At 49.7% G+C, this 23,868-nt stretch overlaps 1 protein-coding gene across 1 annotated transcript in view; it reads left to right on the top strand.

The window, feature by feature from the left end:
- Positions 1–23,446, top strand: part of LOC310922247 (mitogen-activated protein kinase kinase kinase kinase 4-like) — a gene marked incomplete at both ends in the record, with an annotated part of 106,171 nt that extends 82,725 nt beyond the window's left edge. Inside the window, 3 exon segments of the mRNA XM_083882703.1 lie at positions 22,444–22,583; positions 23,365–23,417; positions 23,419–23,446. Coding sequence (XP_083738829.1) covers positions 22,444–22,583; positions 23,365–23,417; positions 23,419–23,446 — 221 coding nt within the window.
- Positions 23,447–23,868: the final 422 nt, after the last annotated feature.

Below are 23,868 nucleotides of genomic sequence, written 5' to 3'. Positions count from 1 at the left end.
ATAAAGAAACAGACAGTGTTACCAAAAGGTGGTTAAATTACTGCCTCAATGCTCTACAACATACCAGCTGGAAGCATAGGATATTTTTATCTAAAGCTGCAGTGGAAAGTGGACTCAAAGTAACTATTCCCAAGGTGCTCATGGTATAGGAGCTATTGTTCCAAAATAAGACAACTCTATTCTGAGTATCTGCTCTCAGTTCATCTCACATGAAACACCTCTAAGAGCTCCCCTGTGGGAGGATTATCAAGACTCAGTACCGACCTTTGAATTCATAGCCTGCTATCCTTCAAATTATTCTCCATGTACAGATAAATCCTTATTACTGGACAACTGTGCAAATGGTGTAATGAGGCCATTTTGTTTGCATGCTGTTTCACAGATGAAATTTGGGAAAGAATTTTTTGATTCTGCTACAAAACTCAAATTTTATGCTACTTGTACTTAAACCTGCCATTGTCAGTTGACAAGTTCTTGGTATATTGGCCAGACAGCAGAGCATCAGGGTTGAGCTTGGCATATCTGGTTTATTCTGTTCCTGTTTTGAATACTGCCTGGAGGTCAGATCTCTTCAGAACACAGCAGAAGTGGTCCAGCAGGTGACCTAGAGGTTGCAGCAGAGACTAATGAAGTTGTTACTGGGAGCTGCAAGGAAGCTATCAAATTGAAATCTGCCAAAGGCACACATAGAGACACAGCATAGTGGCACCTGGAGTGTAAATTTCATGTAGTGGAAAAGATCAGGAGGCTTATTAGTTCTTTGTTGCTAGACCTATATGACCTATACTAAACAGTGTAGCCACAGAATGGTTTCATGCTGTTTATATATATGCACCTGCCTTGCTTCCCACCCCCCAGAACCACAGGGTGCCTCTGTCTCCGTTGTGTTCAAAAGTGAAGTTTGAAAAGGTTAATGTGATGTCAGTTGGTACAAAAAATAGCAGAAGTTTGAGTCTTGTATCATTTTGATATTCCTCACTTTATGTGTGGTCTGGGCTTACTTTTCAGATACTGTAGACTGCATGGGTGCTGTGGTTTTCCCGGTGTTGCTGGCTCCAGCCAGCCCTGGCACCACCGCAACTTGGGGGTCTTTGAGTCAGTGAAACAGAGCCACTGCTAAGGCGCAGATGAAATGAGAGACGGGAGTCTCCGATGAAACAGCAACTGAGGTTTTATTCCAACCCCAGGGCCAAGGCTCCAAGATTGAGAGATGGAGAGCAGGAGAGACGGAGGGACCTCGAGCGCCTGAAGGGTTCAGTTTTTAAAGGGGGAAAAAGAACACGTGGGACAGCAGAGCATGGGGACCAATGATAGGAATTCAGGGTACATAATTTAACTTGTAGGAGGGGGAAACCCTGGCTCCAGCCAATCACCCAGGACTCTTCTTAGAAGCTTCCAGACACTGGGAGAGGTCTCTGGTTGACTGGCAGGAACAGGTGCCATGTAAACAATAAGATTGACAGGTAACTGCCATTTGGTCTTAAGAATAGGAAGAATAAGGGGTAACAAGGCATGAACTATTCAACATTAACACATAACATATTAGCAAAGGATAACCATCAGCGCTCATCAACCCACCACCACAATTCCCCCTTTGAATTTTATTTGAAGAACGGATTTTAGAATGAGTGGAACTGGGCTTGGGGGATGTCACTTTCTGATTCGGGGTAGAGGTCCCCGAACCACTGCTGATCGGAAGGCCATTCCTCAAAGGCAACAGGCCATTGCCCTTCAGCCTTGGGCACAAAGCCCTCAAAGCTCAGTTCTTCCTCATCTTCTTCTTCTGGGGGCAAGTCTTGCATTTCAATCTCTTCAGGAGCAGGAGAAGTCGTCCAAACATGGTTCACTCTTAGCTTGGAGGTGGCTTTGGCAACAAGTCTGTTTGTGGATTTTTTGATGAGTCCAAAGGCTATCCCAACAATTAAAAGCAAAAATAAAATTAACAAATCAGTCTTAACAGCAGACCCTATCCAACCTGTGAGTCCCCAGTTGTCAAAGATGTTATCAAACCAGTCCTTGGTCTCTTCTTTCATGTCGTGCACCATGTCTCGGATCTTTGTGATGGATTGACGGACGTCCTCAGCTCGAGATGATAGATTGAAGCAACAGAGGCCCTCAAACTCCTCGCAGGTGTGATGGTGGAGAAGGAGGAGGTAGTCAATGGCTGCCCGATTTTGAATGGTCGCCTGTCTGGTTATGTCCTCGTCTCGAAGGAGGTCCGATAAGGCATTTGAAGTGAGGTTTGCCTGTTTAGCTACCCAATATTCTAATTGGCTTAATTCTCCCATTGATTTTGCCACTGAGACCCAAGGCAAAAATACTGTTATGGCAGTAGCCTTGGCCTTGGACCAGTGGATAATTTCCGATTCACAGTCCAGGTTGGGATCTGCCAAATCCCCTTTTTTGACTGGTGCATGCATAGATGAATTTTTAACAAACCAATCCATAATTTGTGTTTTATTTGGGGAGAGCGGGCCCAGTTTGCCTAATGTACATGGACCTCCAGTGAGATGAGAGGGGATGCCAGCAAATGCACGGTCGCCGCAAATTAGGAAGGTGCCTTTGGGGAGGGAAAGGGGAACCGAACTTGGGGTTGAGGCCATTTTTACGTGTGTAATGGTATCACACCACGTGTTGGCGAGGTACTCATCTTTGGTTTGTATAAATTGGGAAAAGGTCTTTTCCTGGCCCCGTGGTGGGATAAACATGCAGAAGGGGGCGGGGGATGAGCCGAGGAGTTCCAGCTCCTGAGGCTCACTTTCGGCCCAGGGAAGGGAGGTGGAAACCCAATCTCTCCACAGGACCAGGGGGTTGGTAACAGGGAGCTTGATTTTCCTTCGGAGGTGGAACTCCTCCAGAGTTTGGGATTGGCGACCAGGTGTTTTTTTATTGTACTTATCTTTAAAATTGAGGAGAGTAGGGGGATACTCGGCCTCTTTAAATGGGATCCCCACCAGACAGGACGAAATCGGGTCCTCGGCCGAGCCTTGGGACAGGCAAATGTGATCCTGCCCTATGGCCTTTGCGAGGGTCCTCCACACATTTGCCTTCGGCTGAGGAACGATCCACGGGATGGTGCATCCAAAGAGACCAAGGACAACCGCGATTTGAAAGACGCGGGACAGCGACGGGGCTCTCAGGTGTAACATTTTGGTTGGACAGGATTTGTAACTAAAAAGCAAAATAAATTAATTAGAAAAGAACCACAGAGGGATCTGGAAGGAGGGAGGAAACCTTTCACTGTCCGGACATGGGACCTTCTTTTTCCTCCTCCAGGACGCTTCAGCCACCTGACGGTTTTTGCCTCCTGAGACCTTGGGAACATAGGGTTTCACCCACTTGGCCGGCACCCATTTAAGTCCTTCGGGTGTTGAGACGCAGGCATAGCCACGTCCCCAAGTGATTAAATCGTGAGGACTCTCTGTCCTCATGGTTTCAGGGTCCCTGACAAGAACTGGTGGCCGTTCACGTTCTTTCAAATCCTTGTTTCCGCCGAAGTGGAGGATGATGGGAAGATTCATTGATTCGAAGGAACAGTTTAGAAAATTCAGGGTGAACAAGGCCCTGGCGAGGCAAATTTGGGGCATTTCCAATTTGAGAATTTGGGTCTGCTGGTTGAGGACTCTTTTGATGTTCTGATGAGTTCTCTCCACGATTGCTTGACCCGTTGGGGAGTGGGGGATGCCAGTTTTATGTTCCACTCCCCATTGCTGCAGGAAGCTGCAGAACTCCCTGGATGTGTACCCCGGACCGTTATCGGTTTTAATTGTTTTGGGGATGCCCATGAAAGAGAAGGCCTGGAGCAGGTGTTTGATGACATCTCCAGACTTCTCCCCTGTGTGAGCAGAAGCATAGATTGCACCAGAGAAGGTGTCCACTGAGACGTGAACGCACTTAAGTCTCCCAAATTGAGAGACGTGCGTCACGTCCATCTGCCACACTTCGTTGCTGCACAGCCCACGGGGATTAACTCCAGCATGCAAGGTTGGTACAGCATGCCGCTGGCAGCTGGGACAGGTCGCCACAATGGCCTTGGCCTGGTCTCGGGTCAGGTGAAACCGTCTGACCAGTCCTGGCGCATTTTGGTGGAACAACTGATGGCTGATCTTGGCCTGCTGGTAAACATCCGGCAACGGAGCCACCGCAGCAGGGGCAGCAAGAGCATCTGCCCTCCTGTTACCTTCCGCAATGAACCCCGGCAGATCCGTGTGTGACCTTGTATGCATCACGTAGAATGGCTGCTCTCGGTGGGAGATTAGCTTTACTAGCTTCAAGAGCAGCTTGAAAAGTGCTGTGTTGGACACCTCTTGTAGGATCGAATTTTCTGCCCTGGAGACTACTCCGGCGACATATGCCGAATCTGTTACAAGATTTAACGGTTCAGAGAACCTCTCAAAGGCTCTGACGACAGCGGCCAACTCAGCAACCTGAGGGGATCCTTCCACTTCAGCAACATCTGACTCCCACTGCTGAGTCTGAGGGTCCTTCCAAGTCATCACAGACTTGTGGGATCCTCTGGACGCATCAATAAAAACTGTCAGCGCTTCAAGGGGTTTTTTGCTCTGAATGCTTTCTAATGCCAATTTGAATTGAGCATCCTGATTAAAAATTTTGTGGGCGGGTCGATGAATCGAAATTTGGCCTGAGTAGCTGTCAAGGGCGAATTGAAGAGCTTCATTCTCTTGAAGCAGGTGTTCCAGCATAGCTTTTGTAATTTGGCCCGATTTTATCTGAATTGGTACGTGAATGCATTCAAAGTCACAACCAGCCAGTTCCCTAATCCGGACTCTGGCCTTCCGGATTAGGTCCGCCATCAATTCTTGTGGCTTTGTCATTCTTTTGGACCTGTGGTGGCTGAGAAAGACCCACTCTATGATAAGAAGAGGATCTCTCCCACCTCGGTCCTTTTTGGGGATGGTGGTAACTCCTTCGTCCCATTGAAAGATGACACTGTGAAGATGTGGCAAATTCCCGAGGACGATAAATCGGAAAGGCAAATCTGGGTTGCATCAAATTGCCTGCCTTGTGGACATGATGTTTTGGACCTTTTCTAGGGCTTTCTGCGCCTCTGGGATGAGTGACCTGGGGGAACTCAGCCCCTCTCGCCCTTTCAATAGATTGAAAAGGGGTGCTAGGTCTTCAGTTGACAAACCTAACCAAGGTCTCACCCAGTTCAATGCTCCACACAGTTGATGGACGTCTGCCAATGTCTCAATTTTGGTTTTAATTGCCAATTTTTGCGGAACAATGGTCCGCTTCCCGATTTCGAGTCCTAGGTATTTCCAGGGTGGCATCTTTTGAATTTTTGATTCTTGCAGCTCGAACCCTGCGGCAACCAGTGCAGACACTGTAAGGTCAAGTGCGTGGGCCAGCAGGTCGTCATTGGGGGCGCACACGAGTACATCGTCCACATAATGCTGGATAATGGCCTGGTGTGCAGCTGCACGTACAGGGGACAGCAGGGAAGAGACGTACCACTGACAAATCACAGGGCTCACCTTTAATCCTTGAGGAAGAACCCTCCAGTGGTATCTCTTCCTCGGGGCCTCTCTGTCGCTATGTTGGACACACAAAAGACACGCAGGCCACAGCAGGTCAAGCAGCTATGAATATATTTTAATGTCTGACTCCATCCTTATATACATTTTGTACAGAAGGCCAAAGATTGGCCAAAAGGGTCACCACCTTATGAACATCATTGGTGGGCTTGACCATCAATCACATTCCTCCTCCTAGAGAAGAAATATGTAAACACATAGATAAAGTTCTAAGAATACAATATTGTTTATGTGAAGCAGCGTGAGAAAGCTGCTGCAAAGGCACAAAATTTCACAGGCAAGAAATTCAGGGCGACATCTCACCCTTTTACCATTAAAAAAGAAAAAAAAACAACAAAAAAAGAAAATGAACAATGTTCAATTTCTGGTTGTGGAAGGGTCATCGGAGTGATCACTTGCGACCTCGACATCAGAGTCATCACTCAGTGGTTCCTCCACTTGTTGACCTTCATGTTGGTCACAGTCCCCTGGCTGTCTGTTGGCCAAATTCTGTCTCTGCGGTCTCAGGTCAGGACGAACACACTTTGCAGGTACCCAGCGAACTCCAGTATCTGTGGAGACACAAGCATACCCTCGCCCCGAAGCGATAAGGTCATAGGGACCTTCCCATTGCTTGGTGACTAGATTTCGCACCCGGACCTTCGCTCGGGGCTGATGCGTCTCGTCCGAAGCCTGCAATGAAAGGTGGTGATTCAGGAAAACAGGGTTACTTGAGTTCTGTGGCACCGTAAGGTGATTAATTGTATACAAAGCCTTTTGCAACCGACTGTGTGGGGTTTCACCCTGCATTCCCCGCTTTTGCTTCTGGAGAACACGCTTGAGTGTACCATGAGCGCGTTCTACAATTGCCTGGCCGGTGGGGAAATGAGGGATACCCAACTTATGAGAAACACCCCACAACTGCAGGAACTCTGTGAGGTGTAAGCAGGACCATTGTCGGTCTTGACAGCAGAAGGTATGCCTAAAACAGCAAAGGCCTGCCTCCAGTGGGCAATGACATCACGGGCCTTTTCTCCTGCATGAGCTGAAGCCCACATAGCAGATGAGAATGTGTCCACCGTGACATGCACATACTTGAGCCGGCCGAACTCGGCAACCTGGGTAACATCTGTCTGCCAAAGTTCCAAGGCCTTAAGGCCCCTGGGGTTTACCCCTGCTGGCAAAGGTGCAGCGACCGCGTGACAGTCATCACAGGACTCGACGATGTCACGGGCCTCAGTTGGTGTCAACTGAAACTGCTTCTGCAGCGTATGCGCGTTCTGGTGGAAGAACCCATGTGATGCCTTGGCCTGCGCGAGTGTATCAGGCTGAGGTGCTACCCACGCTGGGTTAGCCAGCCTGTCAGCCCTCGCGTTACCTTCCGCTACGAATCCAGGCAAATTCGTGTGGCTTCGAACGTGCAGAACATAGTAGGGATGAACCCTGTCCTGAAGTGCACACCACAGGGTCTCCAGTAAATGAAACAAGGCAGGATTACTGACCTCTCTCAATACCGAATGACCCAACCGCTGAGCAATGTCGGCCACATAAGCGGAATCCGTGACCAAATTGAAGGGTTGCTGGGAAAATTTCTGAAAAGCCATGACGGCAGCCCTTAACTCAACCAACTGGGCTGACCCGTCCTCGTGGCCTTCCAGGACCTTCCACTCAGATCCATCCTTCCAAGTGACAATGGCCTTCCCTGTTTTTCCCGATCCGTCAGTGAAGACGGTGGATCCTTGCACTGGTTCCTGGCTATGTTTGGGCCTCAATGAAATTTGTGTGGATTTGGCCACCTGCAGTAGCTTGTGGCTGGGCAGATGATAAGTGATCTGCCCTGTAAAATTCTCCAGAGCACTTTGCAGTGACACACTGTTTGCAAGGCTCCAGTCGAAATCTTCCCGTGGTACCGGGAGCACAATCTGTGCAGGATCCACACCCATCAATTGAAAACACCGTTGCCGGCATTTGGTTATCAAACGAGCAATGAGCTCGAACAATGCCGTTGCCGTCTTCTGCGGCTGATGGGGCAAGAAAACCCATTCCAGGACATGCAAGGGGTCAGACCACTTGTCACTCCATTGGCCAATTATGGCTGTGGGATGTAAATCTGGAGTGGTGATGAACACAGTGACATCAATGGAGGGATCAATGCGATGAACCTCTCAAGCTGAAACAGCTCGCTGAACCTCCTCCAGCACCTGACGTGCCTCTGGGGTCAGTGTCCGAGGTGATTTCAGATCAGTGTCCCCCTTCAACAGATCAAACAGAGGAGACAACTGTCCTGTGGTCAGTCCTAAATACGGACGCAACCAAGTGATGACACCCACCAATTTCTGGGCATCATTCAATGTGCGCACTGAATTTTCAAATTGCACCTCTTGATGCTGGATCGTACGCTCCAGTATCTTGACACCCAGATACTTCCAGGGAGATTGCTTCTGAACCTTTTCTGGAGCCACCTGCAGCCCATTAGAATGCAAAGCATGGATCAGCTGAGGTTGAATCCTCTGCAACTCATCCTGGCTAGATGCAGCCACCAGGATATTATCCATGTAGTGAAAAATTTGGGCATTAGGAAACTGCCTACGAACTCCAGACAAGGCTCGGGCCACATACCATTGGCACAGGCTCGGGGAATTTCGCATGCCTTGCGGCAAAACTCTCCATTGATATCGTTTTGCCGGCTCAGCATTATTAATTGCTGGCACTGAAAAGGCAAATTTCGGTCTGTCATCAGGATGCAAAGGAATTGTAAAAAAACAATCCTTCAGATCCACAACAAGGACCGGCCATTCTGCTGGAAGCATGGTGGGCAATGGCATACCAGCCTGCAGCGTCCCCATGCTTTCCATCACTGCATTCACTTTTCGGAGGTCTTGCAACAGCCTCCATTTCCCAGACTTCTTTTTGATGCAGAACACAGGGGTGTTCCAGGGACAGGTAGAAGGCTCCAAGTGACCCTGGTCCAACTGGTCCTGCACCAAATCACGAAGGGCGACCAATTTATCTTGGGGAAGGGGCCACTGAGGATCCCAAATGGGTTTGTCCGTCAGCCACCGTATAGGAGGCGTCGGACACACTGCGCCCTTCGACACAGTGGCCCCAATTAAAAATCCGTCCCCATGCGCACCCCCCACGTGGCCAGAGCATCCCTCCTCCATAAATTGGCAGGGGTGTTGGTGACATGGGGCCGGACAACAGCTGCCTGACCCTCTGGGTTCGTGATTGTCACCGGCTTCTGGCTCACGTAGCAATGCTTTGTCCCTCCCAGTCCTGCAACAGGCATCCGCACTGGGTCCAAAGGCCAATCCGGGGGCCATGCAGCAATGGACACAATCGTGATGTCTGCGCCCGTGTCAAGGGTCCCGCGGAGATGAATTTCTGATGGCGTTGCACCAGGAAGGGACAGGGTGCATGTCTTCTCAGGACGTCTCTTCTTGGTCAGGACGTCGGTCCAGAAGACCTGAGGCGGTCCAGTGGATCCAAAGCCGCCATCTCCTCTCACCTGACTCTCTGCCCTAGGAACAGAGGACTTAAAAGGCACAAGTTGAGCAATTCTTGTTTTCTCAGGGATAGTGAGGGGAGGAGTGGACGTGGAGACCACGGCATAAATCCTTCCCGTGTAATCTGCATCCACAAGACCCAGATGCACAATGATACCCTGAATGGTGGTACTAGATCTGCCCATAAGAAGGGCACTCAAAACATCACCCAGAGGACCAAAGGCGTCCAGGGGGATTTTATGCACTGTGCTGTCCTTCAGGACAACCGTTTCAGCGGTGCAGACATCTACGCCTGCTGAACCGCAGGTGCTGGCTGTGAGCTTGCCCAGCAGATCTCCATCGGCTCTGGGGATTGAGAAGACACTTGTGTCTGCGCGCGCTTCCCCTTCGCGCTCCGCCGCCCGTTTCCCAAGCTCGACAGAGGTTGACCATTCACATGAACCGTTGCCTTACAAGCATCAGCCACGTGATTTGGTCGTCCACAGCGTCCACAATAAAACGAAACAGTGGTCCCCTTTTTCCCTTTCTTTCCTTTCTTCTTGCCACTTTGAGCATTTGCCCATTTCTGCTTCCCACCCTGCTGCCCTTTCCAAATTGGCTGCTGGGTGGTAGCCCAGGCAACCACCTTACCACCAGTGGTGCCCGTCTTCGAACAGGCCTCAACCATCTGCATAAATGAGGGCTTGCCTGGCAAGGCCTCAATGATCTTCCGGCATTCTGCATTGCAATTGCTCCTTGCCACAGTGGTGAGCAACACACCTCTGGCAGTGAAATCATCCACCTGTCGCTCAACTGAAGCTGTCAGCCTATCTGCAAACCTCAAGAAAGGTTCATCTGCTCCCTGAAAAATCGTGGTAAATGTCTGCTTCGGTGCAGTCACCTCCATTGTCTGTACCAATGCTGCCATGCCAAGTCTTTGACTCTGCTCCAGCACCAAGGGCTCATAGGTAATCTGCTTATTCACATCAGCAAATTCACCTACACCCGTCAACACGTCTGGCCCGACCCCATACCTAGGGTCATCCTGACGAGCCATCCGATTATGTGCTGCAGCAGTTTCAGCCAATTGAGTCCATTTAGACTCAAACATGTCATATTCGACCGGCTGAAAAAGAACCTTGGCCAAACACCGAATGTCATAGGGAGGTAACACGTCTGTGTTTATCAGTCGTAGTGTGTGCATCATCTCCAGAGACTCCAGACCGTGTTTACCAATCCTATCGCGAAGATCAACCAGTGCCTGCCACGACAAATGGGCATGTTTCTTTCGGCCGGCATCTTTCACCACAGGGAAAGCTTGCAGCCTGGCTGGCGAACCATCATCGTCCTCTGAATCATGTCCCGCACGTTCCACAGGGACAGGGAGGAGAGCCCGTCTCGCAGCCCTAGCAGAGCTAGAGGATTCATCCTTGCCCTGCAGGGGGCGCCGTGCCGAACCACGGCTGCTCAGAGCTTCAGCCTTGGCGCGGACATCCTCCCAAAACCGTGCGCGGTCTCGCGGCCGGACCGTCACCCGGCATGGGGGCAGGGTCCAATGACCACCTGAAGGGGACTCAGCGTCCCGAGACTCCGTGCCATGGGAGAACACCCGTCTATCATCGGCTGCGCCATCCCGTCCTTTAAAAGTGAACACCGCGGGGCTGGTTGCCGCCTCAACGTCAGAGGCGGCGGCGCGCGAAGCGCTGCCCCGGCTCACGGGTGGGGGGGAGCACAGCACCGGGCGGAGCGTGTCCCGCCTCGCCGTGGCACTGCCCCGCACTGCCTTCACAGGCGCGGGCGATTCGGGAGGAGAAGAAATCACGGGGGAGCGGCTGCGATCCCCACGAGAACGGGGGAGGCTCGGGGAGGGCGACAAGCTCTTCGGCTAAACCGCCCAAAGACAACCCGAACGCCGCCCCATCCCAGGATTCCTGTCCGGCGGAGCCGCAGACTCGGGGGGGGGTATTGGAATCGCCCCCAACAAGGTCCCTTCGGCTGCGCGGACTCCAATGGTGGTGGTCCGGCGCCCCCGCTGCAGGGTTGACGTCTCGCTCTCCGAGGCTGCGCCCCCCTGCGCGGACCGCGGCTGCGCTCCAGGCTGCCTGGAACTGCGCGTACTTTGCCGATCCCTGCCGTGCGCCTCCGGGGCTGCGCCACCTTCCTCCACCGGGTATCTTGTAGAGATACCACAATGCGGACAGTCCGCAGTCACCATCCCGTTTTCCCGGTCCAAGCACGCCTTCGGCGCTTCCAGCGCCGGGAACGCACAGGGGGGGGAAGTGGAGGGATCAGCCCCCCGCCGCCTCCGCGGCTCAGAACTCAGGTGCGTCGGTTCCGCAGGGCGTCCACGAGCCCCGGAATCTCCCGCACCCAAACGCCTACGAGGCGCGGGTACAGGTGGAGTCCGCACCGGGGACTCCAAGCCCACCTCAGCAGCTACGCTGACGGAGGGCAAGCTGCCCTCACTGCTGCGCCTGCGTGGAGCGGGAATCGGTTTTCTCGCTGACATCGCAGGGGCGCGGGAGGTATCCAGTAAAGCCTCCGCACTCCAGCACCGCCTGCGAGGAGCAGGAACAGGAGAAACAGCCTCACCGTTTCCCCTGGCCTCCAGCCCGGAAGAAAAATTCAGGCTGGAGTCATCCTTTGAGGCCTCAGAACCGGGAGGTTGCAAAATACCCAGCGCCCCTCCCAGCCTTTTCCAAGTAATCAACAACCTCACAGACTCCCTGCCCCCCTCTTCAGTATAAACCTGAAGCAGCTCGTCTCCCAGGGACTGCCATTCTGCCGTCAAAAAAGTGACCTCAGGATTCCAAAAGAAACCATGGGTTCTAGCATAAAAAAACAACCTGTGGACGTCCCCTTGGGGTACATAGATTCCCTTCTTCCGTAGGACCTCAAACCAAAGGTCCAGCACGAGGGCATCATCCTCTGAGGACAGGGAAGAGACCATCTCTCTTACCACTCGTTACCTCAGCCACACAGCAAATGCAATCTCCACACTGGAAACAAACGCAGTCTGGACACGGAAGGGTCCACCCGACGTGCAGTTCACACGCGAGGTCACCAGATGTCGCTATGTTGGACACACAAAAGACACGCAGGCCACAGCAGGTCAAGCAGCTATGAATATATTTTAATGTCTGACTCCATCCTTATATACATTTTGTACAGAAGGCCAAAGATTGGCCAAAAGGGTCACCACCTTATGAACATCATTGGTGGGCTTGACCATCAATCACATTCCTCCTCCTAGAGAAGAAATATGTAAACACATAGATAAAGTTCTAAGAATACAATATTGTTTATGTGAAGCAGCATGAGAAAGCTGCTGCAAAGGCACAAAATTTCACAGGCAAGAAATTCAGGGCGACACCTCTCGATTGACACTTGGAATCGAGAAAGCAAACCGAGGAGCATTGTCAGGGTGTAAAGGAATGTGAAAGAAACAATCTTTTATATCAATCATAGCCAAATTCCAGTTTTGGGGCAGCATGGTTGGGGACGGCATCCCTGGCTGGAGAGAACCCATATCTTCTATAACATTATTAATTTGTCGGAGGTCCTGGAGGAGGCGCCACTTGGTCTTATCTGCCTTTTGTATAACAAAAACTGGGGAGTTCCACAGGGACGTGGTCTCCTCAATGTGGCCTTTGCATAGCTGCTCCTCTACGAGCTCCTCAAGCGCCTTTAATTTTTGTTTGGAAAGCGGCCACTGCTCCACCCATACTGGTTCATCTGTTTTCCAATTCAGTTTCTGGGTAGGGCGCCTCTCAGTGGCCGCCGCCCGAAAATTTTGCGGAGGGTCTGGAAAGCCAATTGTGACCCCCCACTGGGCCATGACGTCTCTCCCCCACAGGGGTGCACTGTAATTCAAAACAAAGGGACGGATGTTAGCCAATTGTCCCCTGGATCCCTCAATTTGGACCATGCTTTTGGACCTTTTTGCCAATTGCAAACCCCCTACACCTTCGACTTGCTCCACTACAGTCTGCAGAGGCCAATGTGCCGGCCACATGTGCTCAGGGACAATCGTGATGTCCGCCCCCGTGTCTAGGAGACCTGTGATGGTCTTGGTCTCCCCACCCACCTTTAGTTGGCATTCTTCCTCAGGCCTGTTTTCATCAATAACGATGACTGGGTTTACCTGTGGGCCTGAGTTGTGTTTTCTTGTTCGCCAAGGCTGTGGGTCAGGAATCAATTGTGCCACAATTTGCCCCTTAGCGAGGAAAACCGGCAGGCACGTGCAGCGCAGCCAGAGAACAAACCACTCCGGGTCAGAGTTCATCTTTCCAGGAGCGATTTCTATCTCTGGCGGGGTGTATTTACAATCCCCCACGACGACATATTTCGTGCCAATTAGGTGCCAGGTACCTCTGCTCCTTGCGACCTTTGCAGTGTGCCACTCAGAATCTCAAATCCACAACGGGGAGACGAGGGCCAGGCGAAAGGGCACCTGCTGATCAATCGTTGTCAGGGATGTATCTGGAGGAGGCAAAAATTGTTTATCAGTCACGTCAGGTGGTGGATCCTGCAATGGAGGATCCTGAGTCTTTTCTGGGAATTTTTCTTCCAGTTCGAGATCCTGTGCTGGACCTCGATCTCCTGCTGGAAGAGGAAAAACCTGGTTTGGTGAGTCATGTCCGGTAATGTTTTGTCCCTCATTTCCCATTTCTTCCCCCCTCCCTCGGGCCACCCAATTTTCATCTTCACACTGGGTGGCCTCGCGCTCACTCTCTAGTATTTTTGTTGTTTGTGAGGGTCTTGCCCTCTTTGCACTCCTTTATTTGCACCCTCCTTGCCCTCCCTAAAACGCTGGAACTCTTCCTTGAGAGGGCATGATTGCCACCAATGCCCTTTTTGCCCGCACAACGCACAGAGCTTGTCAGCAGACCCCCTAGAGGGTCGCATTTTGGCCCTGGCGTGCGAGGGGTTTGTGTTGCAGGTAACGCCTCAATGGTCTCAGTGGCAGCAGCGACCGTCCGGTGGTGAGGGTCTTTTCTTCCAGGGCGTGCCGGTGTCATCATGGGCACTACCTCTGTCACGACCTGGATGTAGTCCTGCAGGGTGGGCTTTGGCTTTTTGGGCAAGGTCAGCATGGCTCTCTTGCAGACCTCATTCGCATGAGTGAAAGCCAGCAACCTCACCACCGACTTTCTGGCGAGGTAGTCATCCTCCTGTTGCTCCACCGCTGCAGTCAACCTCTCAATAAACTTGAGGTAGTGCTCACTGGGACCCTGAAAAATATCTAAATAATACTATAACGGCCCAGCAGGCCGCATATCAAGAAAGGCCTTTTCTGCCAGGCATGCTACCTTTTTCAACACTACTTTTGGGATGTCAGAGGCTTGCTTTTCAGGGGTTTCTCAGTCACTCTCGCCTATTAGGTGTTGCATGCTAATTTTATTTTTGTGGATGTCCTCAGCAGTGTCAGGATTTAATAACAATTCAGGTAACACTTCTGTTAATAAGTCCCTCCAGGTAGCCTCCCAGAGTTGATACTCTGTTCGTGAGTGGAGGCATCTGAATAGATGCTTTAGATCGAATGGGACAACAACTGTTCCGGCTAGCTGGGTACTTAAAAGTCCTTGGAAATATGGACTATCACATCCATATTTTTAAAATGCTTTCATTAAATCCTTAATGGCCTGCTGTGGCATCGCCTGCCAGGTCATGTTTGTGGCTTGGCCCCCGTTCACACTCCGGTAGGTTACCGGAGCAACAGATGGGATGCGGGGGCTCTCACTCCCAGAGCCCTCTTCCTCCAAATCCCAAGCATGGGAACCGGCTGTGTGTGGGCGGGGTCTGGGGCGTTCCATGGGAGGGGTCCGATCGGGTGATGTAACTCTGGGGGCGCGGCTAGAGGCGGAGCGGCGGGACGGGGTTTGGGAGAGAGACGGGGAGGGGAAAGGTTTTTTGCGGGAGTGGGGAGGATTATGGGATGAAGAAGGAGAAACGGCGGGAAGGGAAGACGCCCGCACCACGCGGCGTCTGCCATTTCTTAACTGAGGGCTGGGGGAACGCTCCCGATAGCATTACCCCCCGCAAAACTGAAACGAACTCTCGGGCGCGAACTGGGATAGGAGCAGGGAAGGGAGAGATCTCTCACAGCCTGGCCAAGGCTGCTCTGAGAACTCGAGACAGACTGCCTTGTCTGATTCGAGCTGGGGAGTTTTGGCATTCTAAAGGGGCCAGGGCTGGCGGGCTGGGGTCTGCCCGCTGCGCCCTTTAGAATGCTTCTGCGGGAGCCGGGGGACCGGGAAGACACTTCTGGGGAACGGGGGAAACGAAAACTTTCTCTCTGGGACGGCTCTTTTTCCACCCCGTATATTTTTTCAACTGCGGATTTAATTTTCTGAGACCAAAATAAATATTTTGCTGCTTTTTCGTCCCCGGAGGTGGCCAAATCCGTAAATTTAGAGATCACTGCGTCCCAATATCGGACTTCAGTCACTAATTCAGGTGCAGTGGCAGGAAAGTGGAAGAAGAGCTTTCTCACAAACTGTTTCAATTGTCCTTTCGAGAATCGAACCTTATTAACTGCTAAAACTCCAACAAAACTTAAATAAACATCTCTTTGAGTGACTGACAAACGAGCACCCATTATTGATGTTAAAATCAGCCACTCCTTCAGAACTACCGTAAAAAAAACTGAACCAAAATCGCGAAAATCGGCGCTTTAAAAACTCGGGTCAGGCGTCCCAGCCTCCTTCCCCGAGACGCTTTAGCAAACCAAAAATTCCCATCACTAAACACTACAACTCACCCTAGGGAAGCGGCAGACAGGGTAACACAAAAAACTTAAAGGATAAATTCAACTTAAAATGCAGGAAGCCCTGTAAACACACTGAGAGGGAAAGCCCCCCTCTCCAGGGACCGCTCGGGCGACTCTTTGAGGCCACGCCGGTCACCGAACATCCCAAACCCGAACGGGACAAGGGTATATCCCCCGTGGGATATAAACTCACCCTCACTAGGCTCCTGCGAAGGAAACAGACGGTGGCACTGGAGGATCCACGCCGAAGAGGACCTCGTGGGTGTGACAAAGCTGTCCTCTTCGTCTCCTGGGAGCGTTCCCGAAGGCTGCTTCCTCCAGGGGCACGAGACAAATGAAAGTCCACAAATCCACAGGAGGAAAGGACTTCTTCACGGAGCTCTTCAAAGGGGCTCCGTGTCGTAAGCCTCGCTGCAGTGGCTGGTGTTTGCTTCAGACTGCCCCACGTTGGGCACCACACTGCTGTGGTTTTCCCAGTGTTGCTGGCTCCGGCCAGCCCTGGCACCACCGCAACTTGGGGGTCTTTGAATCAGTGAAACAGAGCCACTGCTAAGGCGCAGATGAAATGAGAGACGGGACTCTCCGACGAAACAGCAACTGAGGTTTTATTCCAACCCCAGGGCCAAGGCTCCAAGATTGAGAGATGGAGAGCAGGAGAGACGGAGAGACCTCAAGCGCCTGAATGGTTCAGTTTTTAAAGGGGGAAAAAGAACACGTGGGACAGCAGAGCATGGGGACCAATGATAAGAATTCAGGGTACATAATTTAACTTGTAGGAGGGGGAAACCCTGGCTCCAGCCAATCACCCAGGACTCTTCTTAGAAGCTTCCAGACACTGGGAGAGGTCTCTGGTTGACTGGCAGAAGCAGGTGCCATGTAAACAATAAGATTGACAGGTAACTGCCATTTGGTCTTAAGAATAAGAAGAATAAGGGGTAACAAGGCATGAACTATTCAACATTAACACATAACATATTAGCAAAGGATAACCATCAGCGCTCATCAACCCACCACCACACATGGGTACTGCCCTGGGCTCATCCTGCTACTGCTGCACTGTTCAGAAATGTTAATGACACTTTCTTCACAGCCTACAGCAATGGTGCCCTGTTGTACAGCCTGAACCATAAAGAAAAGATTTTAAATTTATTCATTTCATGTGCTTGAGTTTTAGAAAACACTCTTCTTTTGCAACTCACCCTCGGTTGCTCACTGCTGCTTTGCTTTTAAAATAGGTTTTCTTCCTCTTTCCTCATGACCGGGATACTGGGAAAGAATTATCCTGCTCTCAGCACTAGTGGCAGGGAAGCCTTCAGTGTGCACAAAGAATAACTGAAAGTCTTTAGAACAGATTTAGGGGAAATTTACAGACACTGAGGAGACTAAAATCACAACACTATAACCAAACCATATGTGTTTCCAAGGAGGTATGATTTTCATACATTTGTTCTAACAACAATTATAAAGCAAGGATTCCAAGTTAATATTAAATCAACCCTGCTAGAAGTATATACAGCTACATGGGCATATTGCCTTTATTTTCTGCTGTCCCTCTCAAGCAGGATTGCAGGCTGTTGCTTCCAGTATCAGTCTGTACTGAAAGTTCAATTTTTAGACAAAAACCTAAATCAACACAGAAGGTTTTAAGAAGCAGACCTTGCTCGCACTAATAATGTAGGGCAGACATGCACTGTCCAATGAAGCTAAAACCCAGTCCAGTGCACACATTCCCTCTACATCATTTTAGAGCACCAAAATTCTTAGACTAATCAAATAACAGTTGATAGTTGAGCAAGAAGAACAATTTCTGAGCATCGACTACCAATAGAGCATAACTAATGTGATTTTACCTTGAAAGCCCATACCAGTCAGAGGGCTTTCAGTGAAACTGCCTAATTTGAAATCTGTGGTGTTAACTCCATCACTATTCCAATTTCTTATTGCCAGATTTAAAGGGAGTATTGTAGTAAGCTTCCACAGTGCTAGAATATCTTCTTTTGGTTTTGGAAATATTGCGCCAAATTAATCATGCCATGGTCTCAGATTCTGAAGTATTTAGGTTTCAGACTAAGCTGAACTCCATAGTAAATACAAACCCAGCTTCCTAATAGGAACAGAGTACAGTGGGTACAGGGAAGACAGTCAATGTTACCCCAAGCCTTTAGAGGGGCAACATGTTGTGACGTGGGAGTGGAGCCTCACAGAGGACAGCAGGCAGCAGCTTGGTGAATCATGGAAAGCTCTTTATTATCTGACTCCAAAGACTTATATACATTTTGTACAGAGGGCCAAGATTGGCCCAAGGAGGTTACAACCTCCTGACTCCATTGGTCAATATGACCATCAGTCAAGTTCTCTCTCAGAGAACAAGAATGCAAAACATAGAGATAAATTCTAAGAATATAATATTGTTTACATGAAGCAGCGTGAGAAGCTGCTGCAAAGACTCAAACACTTGAAACCAAGAAATGCAGGGACGACATCTCACCCTTTTTACCTTTAAAAAAGAAAAAAGGAAAAAAGAAAATGAACTACAGTTCAATTTCTGTTCCCATGGGAGGACCAGTGGTTCCTCCTCTGCTGACCTTCATTTGGTCACGGTTTCTTGCTTTTCACATTGCAGGGTTAGTGAAATTCTGTGGCACCTGTAAGGTGCTCCATGGCATGCAAAGCCTTTGCCAATTGAATTTGCGGGGTTTCACCCTGCGTTCCCCGTTTTTGTTTTTGAAGAACCAGGCCTCTGTGGCACAACAAAAGGTTCTTCAGCAAATGGAACAAACAACATTGCTGACTCCCTTTAAATTGAACAACCCATCTGTGTGCCATGTCGACCACAGAAGTTAAATCCGTGACTAAATGAAAAAGTTTCTGGGAAAACTGTGGAAATGCCATGACAGCAGCCCCAATACCAAATGGGCTGCCCATCCTCAGGGGCTTCCAAAACTTTGCCCCTCAAAATCATCCTTCCAAGGAACACTGGCCTACTTCATCCTCTCAAATCGTCTGTAAAGACAGTGGGCCCTTGCACTAAATTTCTGAATATTTTTGGGCCGCAAAAGAAATCCAAAGGATTCTTGCCACTCGCAACAGCTCATGGCTCCAGAGCATTTGGCAGAAAAACACTGCTTGCAAAGCTCCATTCAAATTCCTCCCATAATACTGAGAGTATGAATTTTACAAAAATCTGCACCCATCAAATTCACAAGCATTGTTGCCTGCATTATCAATCGAGCAATGAGCTCATACAAAAATGATTGATTGCCATTTTTGCGGCTGAAATTGAGCAATAATTAGCTCAAACAAACAAACAAACAAATAATATTTTCATTGTTTGTTTTTTCAAACAATATTTTGCCGCCTTGTGGCAGATGGGGCAAAATGACCCATTCCAGAACGTGCAAGGAATTGGACATTCACCAGCCAGTGATACCTGCAGGATACAAATGAATCACAGAAAACAATCATTCAGATTCACAATTGAGGATTGGCTTTTTGGAGGACTTATAAATAACCTCCAGTCCCCAGAGTTCTGTTTCGATGCTGAACACAGGAACATCCCAGGACTGGTTGAAATTTCCAGATGATCCTGGTCCATCAGCTCCCAAACAAGTCACAAAGGGCGATGAATGGATCTTGAAAGGCAGTCCATTACAGCTGCCAAACAGCAAAGGAGAAAATCGCAATGTCCGTTCCAAATTGTTCCAGGACAGTCTCTGATCAGAGCAACAGTCCAGTGAAATCAAGGCAGCTCAGTACTTCAGAGCAACTGCCTTCTCACCACCGACTCTTTGTCCTGTGAACAGAAAACTCAAACACAAATTAAACAATTTTGGTCCCTTCAGGGACACTAACAGGGAGAGGTGGGTATGGGACTGAACTTTCCCATCAAACCTCCATCGGCTCTGGGGATTGGGAAGACTCTTCTGTCCGAGCACACTTCCTCTTGGCACCCCACTGCCCTTTTGACAGAGGTAGGCCTTTCACATGGATTGTCTTGCAAACATCTGCCATGTGATTCGGCCGTCCACACCTTCCACAAAGAAACAAAGGAGTGATTCCTGTTTTTTGCACTCTCTTTCTTTGTTTCTTGTTGGCCTTAGCATTAGATGAGGCATCATGCACCTCTGATTCCCGTCTCGTGTGTTTCACAGAGACAGGGGTGAGAGCTTTTCTCACCGCACCCACAGAGCTGGGGAATCCATCCCTGCCCTGCAGGGGGCGCCGTGCTGACCCACGGCCGCCCACAGCATCAGCCTCGGCTGGGACATCACTCGAGACTGGGGGAGATCCGGCATCCCGGGACCCTCTGCAACGGGGGAACACCCGCTTGTGGCCGCGGTGTTCCTTTAAAATTGACAGATCGGCCACAGCTGCCTCCACAGGCGCGGGAGGAGTGCCCCGATCAGCACGGGGAGGAGCGGGGGGGCTGGGAGGGTGTCCCGGCCCTGCAGCATTCCCAAGCGGAGCCGCGGCTGTGGCTCCGATGTCGGACGGCTTCGCAGCCGCTCGGCGCGGGGCTGGCCCGCCCTTTCTCAAGGGCGGCACCAGCCGCTGCGGGGGGGTTTTCTCCCACCCCGGGGCCGTGCGGGGTGGCCCTGGGCTGGCCCCTTCGCTCCTTGGGGCCGCCCCGTCCCGCGGGGGCTGGGCAGGCTGCATTGCCCGCCCTGGGCTGGCCCCGCTGCTTTTCGGGGCTGCTCCGCCCCTCATGGGCTGGGCAAGGCCCCAGCCCCGCTCCGGCGGGGCACTTGGCCTGTCAAACTGTGGGGATCTGTGTGTGCCCTGCAAGTCCCCGCCGCGGGGGGAAACGGCCGCCCTGCCCGGCGCCCCGGGACGGCGCGATCCCGCGCCGCCCTGCCGCACGGAACATTCCACCGATGCCCCACAGTGCGGACAATCCACAAAAAACACCCCGCCCCCCCGATCCAAGAGTCCTCCCGGCGCCTCCAAGGCCAGGAAAACATGGGGGGGGAGGGAAGTGGGGGAGGCAATCTTCGCATTCCGCCGCCGTTTTCTCGGCTGCGGCTTGGGACTGGGGAGCGCTGATCTCTCCGGTCCCGAGGGGGTTTCACAAGCCCCGAGGTTTTCCACACTCCATCGCCGATGAGGCGTGGGTGGGAAAGGGGTCTGCTCTGCAGAAGACCCCGTGCCCACCTCAGCAGCTGTGCTGAGTGCAGGCAAGCTTCCCGCCATGCTGCTGCGAGGAAGGGGAGTCGGCTGTCCCGCCCGTCTCCGTGGAGCCGGGACAGAAGAAATGACTCCACTGTCTTCCCTGGAACCCAGCCCGATGAGGCTGGAGCTGTCCTCAGAGCTGGAAGGCTGTACTTTGGTCAGCACTTTCTCCAGCCTGCTCCAGGTGGCTATCAGTTTCAAAAGTTTCACACTGCGATTTGCAAAGAAAACCTGGAGCAGATAGTCGCCCAAAGACTTCCACTCTGCTGTAGAAAAAACTTCTTCAAGGCTGCAAAAAACCCATGAGTTCTAGCATAATAGAACAATTTCTGGAGAGCATCTCCAGGAAAGGAGAATTCTTGTCTCCGCAGGACCTCAAGGCAAAGGTCCAGCATGAGGGTTTCCTCATCTGAGGAGGGTTTAGAGATCATTATCTCTTACCACGATTCCTCAGGCAGGGCAGCTCAGTCTCTTACTGGGCACAGAGGTCCACCGACGTGCAGTCTCTCACACAGTTGGAGGTCACCGGCGTGACCTGTTCTCCCACGTCAGGAGTCTGTTCAGACACTCGGGGTCACCACTGCGACCCAGCTGCAGTCCAGACACGGAGGGGTCACCACTTGTGATGGGAGACCCCTGTTCCCACACGTTCGGGGTCACCACTTGTTACCCCTGCCCTTAGAGGGGCAACACGTTGTGACGTGGGAGTGGAGCCTCACAGAGGACAGCAGGCAGCAGCTTGGTGAATCATGGAAAGCTCTTTATTATCTGACTCCAAGGACTTATATACATTTTGTACAGAGGGCCAAGATTGGCCCAAGGAGGTTACAACCTCCTGACTCCATTGGTCAATATGACCATCAGTCAAGTTCTCTCTCAGAGAACAAGAATGCAAAACATAGAGATAAATTCTAAGAATATAATATTGTTTACATGAAGCAGCGTGAAAAGCTGCTGCAAAGACTCAAACACTTGAAACCAAGAAATGCAGGGACGACAAGTCAAGACTTTTCTTGAATATGAACCGTTAAAGGATGAGAGGCACAAGTTGCACCAAGATATTAGGAACAAATCTTCAGCCTTGAAAGTAGTGATGCATTGCAGCAGGGTCTTGGAAAGATTGTGAAATATCCATCAAACCATATCTGTACAAGGTCCTGAGTAACCTTGTCTATTTTGGTCCCACTTTGGGGCCAGCAGTTAAAGATGCCCTTCAGAGGTTTCCTCCAAGATATTGTGAGCCTAAGATATACAAAAGTAGTTAAGATTTATGTCTAGAGTTCAAAATAAGTCTGAGAGGACAAACTGAAATTTAGTTACTATTCCTAAGGCTTTTTGTGTAAATTTAAAATACAAATAATTCAGAATATATTGTTATCAAAGAGAAATGCATCAGATCCATAATTAACATAAATGAGGCAAGAATCAGTCTTTCAGCAGTTAAATAGTACCAAATTTTTTGTCTTTTTTTTTCTTTTAGCTTACCTTCAGTCCAATCAGGTCATGGTCTGGGGAGGAAAAGCGATTGAACTACACTCTGTGGAAACAGGAAATCTGGAAGGAGTATTTATGCACAAGAAAGCACAGAAGCTAAAATTTCTATGTGAAAGAAATGACAAGGTACAGAGATGACTACAGTGTGGTGACTTAGCAAAAATGAGTAATAGCTGACTATGACAGACCAGTTCATTTTGGTAATTTTGTTATTGGTTATTTCCTTCCCTGTTCAAAGCCAATGCAATCACTGATCCCACAAAGCACCCATTATGGATATTCATTATGGATGTTGCACACATTCCCACCACCAGCTGTTAGAACTCTCTATTCCACCCAGCTTTCACTGCTATCAGTGATAACAAATACAGGCATTGTGAACTGCACAGCACCACAGATGTAGTGGGGAGGGTTAGCGAGTGAGCCTCAAAAATTCCCAGCTACAGAACTGCCTCTCCTGGGCTACTGAAATTACAGGCAGTTCAGAGCAGTCATCATGGGGAAAAAAAACACCCAGCACTCTTAATTGCAGACACCAGGGTATGGATAATCAGGTATTTCTTGCATATAGCAATTTTGGTAAATGTTCTCTGAAATCTGTTTAGTCACACTATCATATTAAGAAAACTGAAGCCCTAAAACCTTAAATTAATTATTTTTAAATGTTCTCCTGTCTTTTCAAATAAGGAAAGAAATACATTAAAAAATGCAGTTATACCACAAGTATAGTTTCACTTTAAAAAGTTTCTCACAGGATTAAAATTCAGTTGTGATATATGTATATCCTTGTATTTGGGACTGTGGCATTCTATCACCTTTCCTATATGAGTAAAAATATTTTCATAAATATAAACTGACAGTAGCATTTTTTTCTTCTTTTTTTTTTTTTTTTTTTTTCCCTTTCAAGGTGTTCTTTGCATCTGTACAATCAGGAGGCAGCAGTCAAATATACTTTATGACTTGGTCAAAATGTACTATTCAATTGGTAAAGCACATCAAAATGAAGAAAATGAAAAATTCCCTGTAGTAATTCCCAGTGTAAAATTCTTGGAGGTAATACACACAAATTTGCACTTGTTACCTACAAAAATGTTGTCATTATTGACTTATCAAAATTCATATTCTTTCAGCCTGGAAAGAATTCCATTTTCCTGTTGAAGTATTGCAAACGTGTTTAGTTTGTCTTTCAAAGTATGTTGCAAACAAAGATTGTATTAGGAGACTTTAGTGAAGAATGTAGCCAATATAAGAAGCTCCTGTACTCTGAAAAATGGACAGTTTCACTTTCACAGGTGATGTAATGTTGATATCTTGAACTTAAGTCACTTTTTATGGACAGTGACAGCTGTAGGTAGATACAAAAACACAGTTAGAATCTATTTTGATTTGCGTTTGGGCTCATTTTTCAGTT

This window comes from Zosterops lateralis, assembly GCF_965231275.1.
Source record: "Zosterops lateralis genome assembly, chromosome: W".
Classification (NCBI taxonomy): Eukaryota; Metazoa; Chordata; class Aves; order Passeriformes; family Zosteropidae; genus Zosterops; species Zosterops lateralis.
This window is presented reverse-complemented; position numbering and strand designations above follow the sequence as displayed.